Here is a 12618-nt window from a genome sequence, read left to right as displayed (position 1 = left end):
AGATGTGGATTCACCGATTCTGAACATTTTAAGTAAATGGAGCCATACAGCACGTGGTTTTGTGTGATTGGCTTCTTCCACTTCACACATGTTTTCAAGGCTCATTCACAGTGCAGCCTGTGTCAGTATTCCATTCCTTCTCGCTGCTGAGTGATATCCGACACCACATTTAATTCATCCATTCATCAACTGATAGACTTTCAGGCTGTTTCCAGTTTGGGGCTATTAGGAATCACACTGCTATAAATATTTGCGTACACAGTTTACACGTGACTATTTTCCTTCAGTTCTCTTGGGCATATACCTAGGAGTGCAGTTGCTGCATTTAACTTTTGAAAAACTGCCTACATTGTCTTCCAGAATGGCAGCTATTTTACTATTTTACATTCCCATCAGCAACATAGGAGGGTTCCAGTTTCTCCATAACCTCAACAAAACTTTCACTGTCTATCCTTTTGACTGGCCACGCTTCTGGGGGTTCATAATTTTTGCATGATGTATCAAGAAAAATAATTCTTTTTCCTATCTGTAAGAAAATTCAAATTCCAATTCAATAAACTGAATTTTAGATGCAGGGCAAGGGTTAACGGTGATATCAGAGTCTCAGAGATCTGACTCCAAAACCCTTAAAGAGCATGGGCCTGGCTGCACTCACTGCCTCTGGGCTCTGCGATCCTGCAGGGGAGAAAGCAGCTGGGACCTCACCGTGGGCCAGTGCCTCTCCACCTCTGCCTTGGGAATGCAAGACATAACAAAGCTGGAAGAAAACAGCAGCATGTTCTTGCTTCCAAAGAGCTGAGAGAACTCCATTCTCTCTCTCGACCAGTACAGCCAAACTCAGAAGCGGGACTCACTGGGGCAACGGAACACGCGGGCGGCAGGTGGCATGATGGGTGAACCTGCAAACATCAGCCATCGTCCATCCACCTTGAGCCCGCTTCCCTATGATGCATCAGGATGCTGGAGATACTCTGAGTATCTGTGCTCACAGCACCAGACGTGAACTGCCAGCCCTGCTCACCACCCGCTTACCTCTCCGAGGTTTCGAGGGGCAGGCTGGCTTTCTCCTCCTTGTGGTCACTGCCACTGCCCGACCGGTGCAGGCTCCGGCGGGAGTGCTTGCGCCGAGGCTGCTCTCGCTCCGGTGTGTCATCCGGCTCCACGGTCTCACTCTCCACGTACGGGTAGGCCACCAAGTTGATGTAACCATCACTGTCCCCCTCGAAACAGACGGATACCACTCCTGTTGGGAAAAAAGAGGCAGCCGGTCCATTCAGCACAGATTGCTGGCCTTTGCCGGCCCTCCACACACAGTCATCACCTGCCCTGAAGCCACTGTAGGAACAATGAGTGGCAGGCATCTTTCCAGAACATACTTCACCACTCATTCCTCATCTTCAGTCCACCATTCACCTTTGATTTTGGATAAATTCATTTTTATTTCCCATCCTCTTATCTAACTCTCTTGCTTTCAACTATTGCCTTCTGTGCCACTCAAAAGAACTACACCTTCCCAGTGACATATCCACACCAACATCATTTAACCTCCACTTACGGAACTGCTCTACACTGCTGTCATCTCCTCTGTCCTCCTCTAGATCCGGTTTCCTTCTGCCTGACAGCGTCATCAAGAGAGCCATCAAGACTCCTCCAAGACAGCCCTCAAAACATGTCTCTACACTGAGGATCAGGCTAGTCTAGGCTCACCAGGCAGAACTTCGGCCTCAGCAAAGCACCAGCATTCCGAAGTGGAAACAGCTATTTTCCATACAATACTCATGCAAGTTTGTTGTGTCCATTTTTATCAAACAGCTTGTCCTTGGTTTCTTCTGGATCATTACCAAAGGAGCTGAAACACAGCACCTAGAAATCTAACTCAATGAGTTTCTTTGGTTGTTAAAAAGGTCCAGGCTGCCCTTCATCTGATTTCCATAATCCAACCTACTATCAGCTACATGTCTCGTTTTACACTCTTGGTGGGCAAAATCGGCATTATGATCTGACAATCGGTGACAAGCCTTTAAGAATATGTCAATATGCCAGACGAAGAACATCCTTTCCTTTGGCCCATTTCCTTCTCCAGGAGGACACTGCTCTTAAACCCTGGTCTCTTTTAGGAGGGAAAAAACCGCTGAACCATCAGCGTGTAATGGATTCTTTTCTTACATTGCTTAAATGCACACCTCACTTCAGTGGGCTTCACAACCGTACCCTGCTGGCCTCTCCCACAGGCTTCCACCTCCGTAACTTCTCCCCTTTGTCTTTGCAGAGCTTCAGTTCTGTTCAAGCCTGAACGCCCCCGGCCTACACTATTGTTTGTTTCGTGGGCTCCCCCTCACGCTCTGACGTGGAGTGTTCTCCAGGCCTGCCACGGAGCTCCGTGCTGGAGCTGACCAGAGTCAGAGCTGTTCCTTCTACGATCCTCTCCTTTCCCCCCGTTCTCTTGGCTTCCTCCTAATCTGAGTGGAATACATCTTCAAGTAAATTCCTAACAAAAGAGGGTTCAGGATGTCAATTTTCTGAGTTCTTTGTGGGAATCCTACTCCAACAAGTGATGCATAGATAGTTTAGCTGAAGACAGAATTCTATGTTGTCTGCAAATAAAAACAGCTTTACTTCTTCCTTCCCAATCGGAATGCCTTTTATTACTTTCCTGCTTACCTGTACTGGCCAGAACCTCCAAGTTAACTGTCAACTAGAAATGGAGACACGGACATTCTTATCTCGTACCTCAATCTTAGGGGCTGAAGCGACTGTCTTATCACTGAGTATGAAGCTAGCTGTAGGTTTTTCATAGATGCCTTCTATCAGGTTTGAGGAACTTTCCTTCCATCCCTAATTTGCTGAGAGTTTTGTTATTGTTACTGTATCAAGAATAGATACTTGAAACAGATGGTCAACAGAAAAGGTACTCAACATGGCTAATTATTAGAGAAATGCAAATCAAAATTACAAGGAGATACTTCCTCACACGTGACTCATGGCCAATCATGAAAAAAAATCTATAAATCATATATGCTGGAGAGGGTGTGGAGGAAAGGGAACCCTTCCACACTGTTGCTGAAAATGTAAATTGGTACAGCCACTATGAAGAACAGTATGGAGGTTCCTTAAAACCTAGAGTTGCCATATGATAACAGCAATCCCCCTCCTGGGCATGTATCTGGACAAAACAATAATTGAAAAGATACATGCACTCCTAAGTTCATAACAGCACTGTTCACAATAGCCAAGACATGAAAACAATCTAAATGGCCATCGAAAGATTAATGGATAAAGATGTGGTATGTACATACAATAGAATACTACTCGGCCACAGAAAAGAATGACCTAGTGCTATCTGCAGCGACGCGGATGGACCTAGAGATCGTCATACTGAGTGACGTAAGAAACACAAAGACAAACACCATATGGGATCACTGATATGTGCAATCTAAAACACGACCCAAATGAGCTGATCCATCCTATGAAACGGAAACAAACTCACAGACAGAGAAGAGACTTGCGGGGGGTGGGGGGGGCAGGAACAGACTGAGAATCTGGGATGTGCAGATGCAAAGCATTATATATACATAATAAACAACGAGGTCCCACTGTATAGCACAGGGAACTGTATTCAATTTCCTGTGATAAATCATAATGGAAAAAATATTAAAAAGAACAGACATATTTTGTATACTGAATCACTGTGGAAATCATGTACTGTTCATCCTTTTGGGTTTGGCTTCTTTCTTTCACTTAGCATAACGTTTTCAATGTTCACCCACATTGTGGCATGTGTCAGAACTTCATTTGTTTTTATGGCTGAATACTATTCCACTGTAAATGTATGCCCTTTATCTGTTATGTAAATGGATTTTGTTTACCAGTTCATCTGTTGATAGGATGCTTGGGTTGCTTCCACATTTTGGCTATTATGAATAATGCTTCAGTGAGTATTACTTTATATGTATCTGAGTTCCTGTTTTCAATTATTTGGGGTATATATCTAGGCATGGAATTGCTGGCAATTTCTGTGTTTTAACGTTTTTGAAGAACTGTCAAACTGTTTTCTATAGTGTCTATTCTATTTGACATTCTTACCAGCAATGTTCCTATTTCTCCTCATCTTTGCCACACTTCTCTTCTTCCTTTTAACAGCCATTCACTGGGTGAGAGAAGTCTCTCTTGTGGTTTTGATTTGCATTTCTCTAATGACTAGTGATGCTGATTGTCTTTCCATGTTTGTTGGTCATCTGTGTGTCTTCTCTGGAGAAATGTGTATTCAAGTCCTTTGACCACATATGAATAGGGTTGCTTCTTAACTCTTAATTGGCAAAAAAGAGCTAGAGTAGTTTCTTAGAGCACTGAAGTTTTGTCCATTGTTGTTTTTTACCTCAGGGTTTTTGCTTATCCTTGGAAGCTTGGAATATTCTGTCCATTGTCCTTTGCCCACAGCTGTTCCTCATTCTTCAGTCCTTTAAGTCTCCCCAGACACTCCTTCCCCAGTCATCCTATATCAAGGGCTCTGGTTTGGAAGCTTTAGTACCGTCAATTACAGAACCTTACTTATTTTACTCAAAGTACTTAACACAATCTAGAATTGTTTTGTCTAGAATTTATTCTTTCTCACATTAGCATGTAGGCTCCATGAAGATATGGGTCTTTTTCGTCTTCTACACTAATGAGCACAGGGCCTGGCATCCAGTAGGTGCTCAATAAATACTTGATAAATGAATGAGGCAAGGTTTTGAAAAACGATACAAGGCATTTAGCACTGCAAGCAGTAACACTTGATGACTACAGCTGGTCACATTAAATAAACGAAAATCCCTCTTCAAACCTACTGCCAAAATATAGAATATTATTGGCATTTTCCTTAGCTGAGTTTTAAAAACACCTGTGGTTCTGGCAATAAAGAAATGTGTATGTGACTGTGGGTTAGAATTAATATATGCATTTTCTAAACCTCTGTGTTGAAAGGGCCTGAAAGCAAAGCCACTCCAGTGGCAATCAGAACATCCAGCACCAAGATCTTGTTTTTTCTAACTATCATTCATACGATACAAGGAAGAAAAGCTTGGAAGAAAAGCTTGGTGCAAAATCTGGTTCCTGAATCAGGGCACAAAAAAATACAAGATGAGCCTGGAATATCTCGTGGTAACTGAAAGTAATGAAATAGCCAAAAATGATGTATGTCAAAAATACACAAGAGCTAATGTTAAGGAGTCCCAGTGACCAAATCTAGAATAATTTGAGGAATAAAATACATACGTCCACACTGATAGATTAATGGGGGAGGAGGGACAATTCTTCCGTATAGAATTGTAATTTATTTTAACTACTAAGTATAGAAGAAATGATGGAAAGAGCTGTCATCACTAGGTATGCAATTATGCTGTTGTTCAGTCGCTAAGTCATGTCTGACTCTTTGCTACCCCATGGACTGCAGCATGCCAGGCCTCCCTGTCCCTCACTCTGCAACTTAGTAATTATCACAGGAAAGAACCACTGATCAATTGGAAACCTAGTATGCTATGAAGCAGGATATCCAGAGAGTCCCAAGGTATCTGTCCATATGAAACTCATTAATTAGGACCCTATAGCTGTCACAGAGCAGCCAGTACAACACAAGCAGGAGAGGGGAAGGGAGGAGAGGGAAGGGGAAGGGAGGGATGGAGAGGGGAGGAATGAGGAGGGGAGGGATGGGGAGAGGAGGGATGGGGAGGGGAGGGATGAGGAGGGAGGGATGGAGAGGGGAAGGATGAGGAGGGGAGGGATGGAGAGGGGAGGAATGGGGAGGGGAGGGATGGGGAGAGGAGGGATGGGGAGGGGAGGGATGAGGAGGGAGGGATGGAGAGGGGAAGGATGAGGAGGGGAGGGATGGAGAGGGGAGGAATGGGAGGGGAGGGATAAGGAGGGAGGGATGGAGAAGGGAGGGATGAGGAGGGGAGGGATGAGGAGGGAGGGATGGAGAGGGGAGGGATGGAGAGGGGAGGAATGAGGAGGGGAGGGATGGGGAGAGGAGGGATGGGGAGGGGAGGGATGAGGAGGGAGGGATGGAGAGGGGAGGGATGGAGAGGGGAGGGATGGAGAGGGGAGGAATGAGGAGGGGAGGGATGGGGAGAGGAGGGATGGGGAGGGGAGGGATGAGGAGGGAGGGATGGAGAGGGGAAGGATGAGGAGGGGAGGGATGGAGAGGGGAGGAATGGGGAGGGGAGGGATGGGGAGAGGAGGGATGGGGAGGGGAGGGATGAGGAGGGAGGGATGGAGAGGGGAAGGATGAGGAGGGGAGGGATGGAGAGGGGAGGAATGGGGAGGGGAGGGATAAGGAGGGAGGGATGGAGAAGGGAGGGATGAGGAGGGGAGGGATGAGGAGGGAGGGATGGAGAGGGGAGGGATGGAGAGGGGAGGAATGAGGAGGGGAGGGATGGGGAGGGGAGGGATGAGGAGGGAGGGATGGAGAGGGGAGGGATGGAGAGGGGAGGGATGGAGAGGGGAGGGATGAGGAGGGGAGGGATGGGGAGGGGATGGGTGGGGAGGGGAGGGGCGAGGAGGGGAGGGATGAAGCTGAGTTTGTGTTGATCAAGATGTCTTTCAGTGCCCTGTAATCCCTTCCAAACACTGAATTTCAGCCCACTGTACTGGAAGCTGAAGCAGTGGGTTCATCAGCTTGGATTAGTTGGTTACATCCAAATCCAATTCTGGCATCTGAATCATCTTGGAGAGAACCATCAACTGCAGCTTTCCATTCACACAGATATTTTCAAATATCATCTTGGTGGAAAAAGTAAAAATAAACCATCATCCTGGCAGAACTCAAGAGGTTGAAGACGCTTCCTGAATCTCACCCAGGGCTGATGGTCTTGCCATGCACACAGGAAAGCCAGTACGGGCATCTCCACGGAGAGGTGAGCTGCACAGTGACAGGGCTTTGCTCGGTACACTGGCATCATGGGAGCATCAGAGGACCTCCGTTACTTTTGCAACTTTTCTGTAATTTTACATTTCAAAATAAAAAGTAAAGGACTTCTCTGGTGGTCTAGTGGTTAAGACTGTGTTTCCACTGAAGGAAACATGGGTTTGATCCCTAGTCAGAGAACTAAGCTCCTCCATGCCCTCAGAGCAGCCAAGAAAAAAGTAAAAACCCTAAGGTATCAGTCTTGGAAATACATGAATCGAACCCACCATATCTTCCATTTTCTTGGGACTTCATTTGACTTAAAAAAAAGAAGAGATCGGTTTCAATTTAATTGTATTTTTGAGAAAGTGTATTTACTCTTCCCTAGTGAAAATGCACCCTGAGGAAAGAAAATCAAGCAGATACTAAAGACTTGCTATGGGTTTTAGACTTCTGTTCCCCAAGCTGAGAATTGCTTGGAAGGAAAACCGAACCAATGTATGACTGACGATCCTTCCCTGGGTGGCACCCTGAGATTCTAATTAGTCCAAATTCTGGTGGTTGTGATTTAGAAAACATTTCTCTGCAGCCTGGGGTTCCACTTCATTTTAAAGGATTTTTTTCTTCCCTTAGCATCAGAAGAGGACTCCATGAGCTAACAGGGACTGTAGTTTTTTTTTCTGGTTTTGGCATTTTTATAGCAAAAGATTTGGCCATGATGTATTGAGTGTGGATGGGTGGGTGGCTGAAGCTACATTTATAAAGCATTTGTAACTTGTTTCTTAGCCACTTAGAGTCGGCAGTGTGTTTGATTCTCGCTTCTCTCTCGTTTTGCAGCGTTAAGAGTATTTACTCTTCCAAATTCAATATGCTTCTGATTCTGTTCTGAAAACAGTAACAAACCAACCGATTCAAAACTGCACAAAAGGACTTGAATAGACACTGCTCCAGAGAAGACACACAAATAGCCAACGGCACATCAACCTCATTCATCAGTCATTAAGAAAACAGGTATCCTAATGATGGGATACCACTTCACACCCACTTGGGTGGCTACAAAGTTGTTGCTATTATTTTTAATGGAAAATAATGGTTTGTAAGGATGGGGAGAAAAAGAAACATTGCTGATAAGAATGTCAAATGGTAGGCTAATACGGAAACCAGTTTGACAGTTCTTCAGAAACGCTAAACACAAAATCACCATATGATCCAGCAATTCCACTCCTACGTATATACCCAAAAGAACTGAAATCAGGGACTCAAGAAGGTGTTTGTAAGGTAATACTTACAGAAACACTATTCTTAATAGCCAAAAGGTGGAAACAACTCAGGTATCCATCAACAGATGAACAGATAAATAAAACACAGCATATATTTACAATGGAACAGTATTCAGCCGTAAAAACAAATGAAGTTCTGACACATGATGAACCTTGAAAACATTATGCTAAATGAAATAAGCCAAATCCAAAAGAGCAAACATTACATGATTTCACTTGCATGAAATATCTAAAATGGGCAAATTTATAGACAGAAAGCAGATTAGAGGGTACCAGATGAGGGGAAATGAACTATTTAATGGGTACGGAGATTTTGTTTGAGGTGATGTAAAAGTTCCAGAAATAGATAATGGTAATGGTATACAGCATAGTGAATGTATTTAATGCCACTAAATTAAACACTTAAAAATGGTAAACTCTGCTATATGTTATGTATATTTCACAACAATAAAAGGCTTAAGGAAACAAAAGCCAATACCAATATGGACTGTTTTTCCTAAATCGAGGATCTCCCAAGTAAAGCATGGTGCAAACATGACTGAATTCACACTGCTTTGGAAAAGGTGAAAAAACAAAACACAGGGACTGTCCCAGCAGTCCACTGGTTAGCTCAATGCTTTCACTGCAGCGGCCTGGATTCAAACCCTGGTCAGGGAACTAAGATCCCACAAGCCATGCAGCATGGCCAAAATAAAAAGAACACAGAAAATGTAATTTATACGTGCACGGACGCGTACTAAGTCGCTTCAGTCGTGTCTGACTCTTTGCGACCCTATGGACCATAGCCCGCCAAGCTCCTCTGTCCATGGGATTCTCCAGGCAAGAATACTGGACTGGGTTGCCGTGCCCTCCTCCAGAGGATCTTCCCAACCCAGGGATCAAACCTGCATCTCTTATGTATCCTGTATTGGCAGGCAGGTTCTTTACCACTAGTGCCTCCTGGGAAGCCTCAACTTATACATGAGGGTCAATAAAAATGTATACACGCAGTGACAAAAATCAGATTTCAAAACAAAGTGACTTAAATTCTGGTATACATTCACGGGGTTCTAGCCTATCAAGTTACATTATAAAGCAGATTATTTTTCCTTTAAAAGTTAGGACCTCCAGGCTCCAGTCCTTCTCTAAATTTCTTACTATCCATTCACCCCCAGCATATACACACACAAAGCTCCACAGCACCTCCTCACCAGCTACCTCATCCCCTGAGCCTGGAGAGCATCCAATTCCTTCTCTGGGAGCAGAGAAGGGCTGCCCTTTCTCTCCTAGATCATCCCAGCCAACAGGGAAACCTCCTAGACAACAGCATGCTCTTCGCCAATGGGACTTAATGCTGTGAATTCCTCTCGGGTTTACCTATCAATGGACTCAGTTTTCAAGCAATAAAGACCTCGCTGATGCTTTCAAATTTTGCTTAACAAAGTGACTTAGCCGCACGGAGACAACACAGACCTACAATCGTATCACGTGGCCGACAGAACAAGGAAAACTGGGCTGAGGGCCTATAGCTGCTGCTCTCTCCCAGCTGGCCGGGGACTGACCTTTGTACTCAGGGGTGAACTCCTTCATCTCGGGAGGGAGGGACTCGTAGAAGCGCTGCTCCCGGGAGATGAGGGGCTTGCACACAGTGTGGTCGTCGTAGCGCATCATGCTGCTGTGTCCGCCCACCTGGTGGATGAAGGGCTCCAGGAGGACTCCCCGGTCTCCGGCCCGACTCGCGTTCTTGCCATACTGCCCCACTTCCATGGTTTGACAAACACACATTGCGTTGGGGGCCAGCTGCACACTGAGGGCAGAGGATGTGGCACATGAGCCACGAAAGGAGAGCTGCGCAGAGGGTCCTGGTGGGCTGAAAACCGACGGTCAGAGTCTGCTCAGCTTATTCTTCTCTCCTAACAGAGGGAAGAGAGCAAAGACGGAATCAAAACACCCGGCAAGCTAGTTTCTCTGGAGCTCTCAGAATACCTGCTCCTGAGGAAGAACAGGGGTTGTGTCTCGCTCCCTGCTATGTGCTCCCGAGAGATCAGCTGGGCCGATCTCTGCTGAACGGTGCAACGCTGGTCGCCTCCACCCATCTTCTGTACCATTCTGTCTGGATTTCTCACAACATCCAGGACTGTTAAGGGTCTCTCCCTGACTCGAAGAAAGGGTTTTGCCTCCGAAATCAGGTCACATGAGATTCCCAACTTTTCTGCTTAAGGTGTCAAGGACCTGGCAGGGAAAGCCATTCCCTCCTGAGTTGCAGAAGCATAAAAAGGTTTTGTTTTCCCCAAAAGGAATTCAGACTTCATAGTTCTTCTACTTTAAATCTATGGCCATCAACTTATGACCATGCCAAGCACCACAGAGCTTCCCTTCCTGTTTGATTCTACACAAACAGCGGGACACGGAAAAGCTCTTTGTACTTAAATAACCTCCTTTTAATGTAAGTTTTCTCTCAAGAAAGTTACTATAGTGCAACACTTAATAATGAATACATCTTTTAAATTAGGAATGTAGTAGGCAGGCAGGTGGTAGAGCGAAGGGTAGTGAGTTGGGGATCAACAGAGGCAAACTATTATATACGGGATGGATACACAACCTCTTACTGTACAGCTCAGGGAACTATACCCAATACCCTGTGATAAACCATAATGGAAAAGAAAATGAAAAATAGCACATATAACTGAGTCACTTGGCTGTACAAGAGAAATTAACATGGTACTGTAAATCAATTATACTTCAATAAACATTTTAAAACTTAAAAAGGAACATAGTAGGCAAGACAACATGTGAAAGATCAAGACTAAAAGAAAAATATTTATAGAGCAGAAATACGGCTGTACCTGTAAGAGATAAACTATTAGTTTTTCTGAACCTCCTGATTACGGGCAAAATGAGCTGTGCTGGGCTGTGCTTAGTCGCTAGTCGTGTCTGACTCTTTGTGACCCCATGGACTATAGCCTGCCAGGCTCCTCTGTCCATGGGGATTCTGCCAACAAGATACTAAGGTGGGTTGCCACGCCCTCCCCTCCAGGGGATCTTCCTGACCCAGGGATCGAAGCCAGGTCTCCCGCATTGGAGGTGAATTCTTCACTTTCTGAGCTACCAGGGAGGCAAAATCAGCTATGTAATAACACTGCTGCAAAATGTAAAATTTTCTTTACTCCAAAGCTGCCCAGGAAACTATGTGTTACCAACCCCATTCCCACTCCCCCAAACGGATCAACATCCCTTTAAAGACATTCATTTTAGGCTCTCCTTCAGGACACGGCTCAGACTCCATGCTCTTCAACCAAGAGCTTGGTGCACACCTCTGCATCTCCTGTGGCAGCCTGTGCCAACTCTACAGCAGCAATACATTCACTGTCCTGTCGTCTATTTTGTCATCTGTCACCATCACCAAACCATTCTCTCTTATTAACTCCATCTCAGGTTCAAGGCAGTTCCTGGCATAGTGCAGTGCTCACCCAAAAAAAGAAAAGCTTGTTAAAATGAATTAAATAATCCGAGGAAGAGGACCACAGTGAGTAAAAGCACAACTGTATGAAAACAAAATATGAAAGGAGAGTGGCAGTGCTTAGGACACGAATCAACTGCAGAAGGCTCTCCTCAGGGTTCCTGGAGGTGCCCCTGTGGCAGGAGACTTCAGGTAGCAATGCCAAGTGCTTCCCGCCCTGCCTCCTCCCCTTCACCCTGGGATGGCCTCTGATTGCAGATGGGATACCAAGAAGGTGCTGTGCTATCTAGCCAGTGTCAGTGGGTACCTGGTTTAGGAGAGGGGGTCAACAGTGCCAAGCGCCCCAGAGGAGTTAGGCATTAGGGCCATTCCCCTGGACTCTGAGTTCAACATGCTGCAGTCTCTTCTGGGATCCTCCGCAGCCTCCACAGGACCGAAAGTCCAATCAGATCTGGACTTCTGATGTTTTGTTTCCACAGGATGTCTACATAAAGTCATGGTACTGTTTCTGGGTCTGAACTACTTTCTTGGAAGTAAACATGTAAAATATACCATGTTTCTATAGCTCTCTTTTGGCATTCCTTTTTAAATAACCTGGGAACCTGAAAAAGTGGACATACCCACTGGTCTACAAGGTGTAGAGCCTTGTAATGACTTACAAGTAAGAAACTTCAATTTTCCTCATGAAGACATGCCTGCTGCCAACTCTGTGGGATATGCTGATGGAGGTGAAGGGCTTGGGCTTGCCTCGCCTTCTGCACAGTCCTCAAAGTTCTAGCAAAAGCTCTGACTCATTCTGATAAACAACCAGAGGTTGTTCTTGACGTCTGGGGTCCACCAAGGCCCACTGAAAAACCTGTGGGCTGAGAGCTATGGATGATGGCGTCTAGCTCCGCTACTCCTTTCCTAACAGAGTCCCAATGTTGTTCATGTACATCGAACAACACTGTTGAAGTGTTGCTCACATTCTTGAGCCAAACCTCAAGGGAACATGAAACTCCATTTAAACTCAGCGAGAA

At 45.4% G+C, this 12618-nt stretch overlaps 1 protein-coding gene across 5 annotated transcripts in view; it reads right to left on the bottom strand.

The window, feature by feature from the left end:
- Positions 1-12618, bottom strand: part of IP6K1 (inositol hexakisphosphate kinase 1) — a 37280-nt gene that overhangs the window by 7121 nt on the left and 17541 nt on the right. For all 5 annotated transcript variants that reach the window (XM_015102419.3, XM_060402538.1, XM_042236217.2 and 2 more), the window contains exons 2-3: positions 9702-10052; positions 1033-1243 (exon numbers count right to left, since the gene is read on the bottom strand). In XM_015102419.3, the coding sequence (XP_014957905.1) occupies positions 1033-1243; positions 9702-9924 (434 nt within the window). In that variant the 5' untranslated portion in view covers positions 9925-10052. The remainder of the gene's footprint in view (positions 1-1032; positions 1244-9701; positions 10053-12618) is intronic.

Source organism: Ovis aries, chromosome 19 (genome assembly GCF_016772045.2).
Source record: "Ovis aries strain OAR_USU_Benz2616 breed Rambouillet chromosome 19, ARS-UI_Ramb_v3.0, whole genome shotgun sequence".
NCBI classification, from domain to species: domain Eukaryota; kingdom Metazoa; phylum Chordata; class Mammalia; order Artiodactyla; family Bovidae; genus Ovis; species Ovis aries.
The sequence above is the reverse complement of the archived record's forward strand: the minus strand, read 5'-3'. Positions and strand labels throughout refer to the sequence as shown.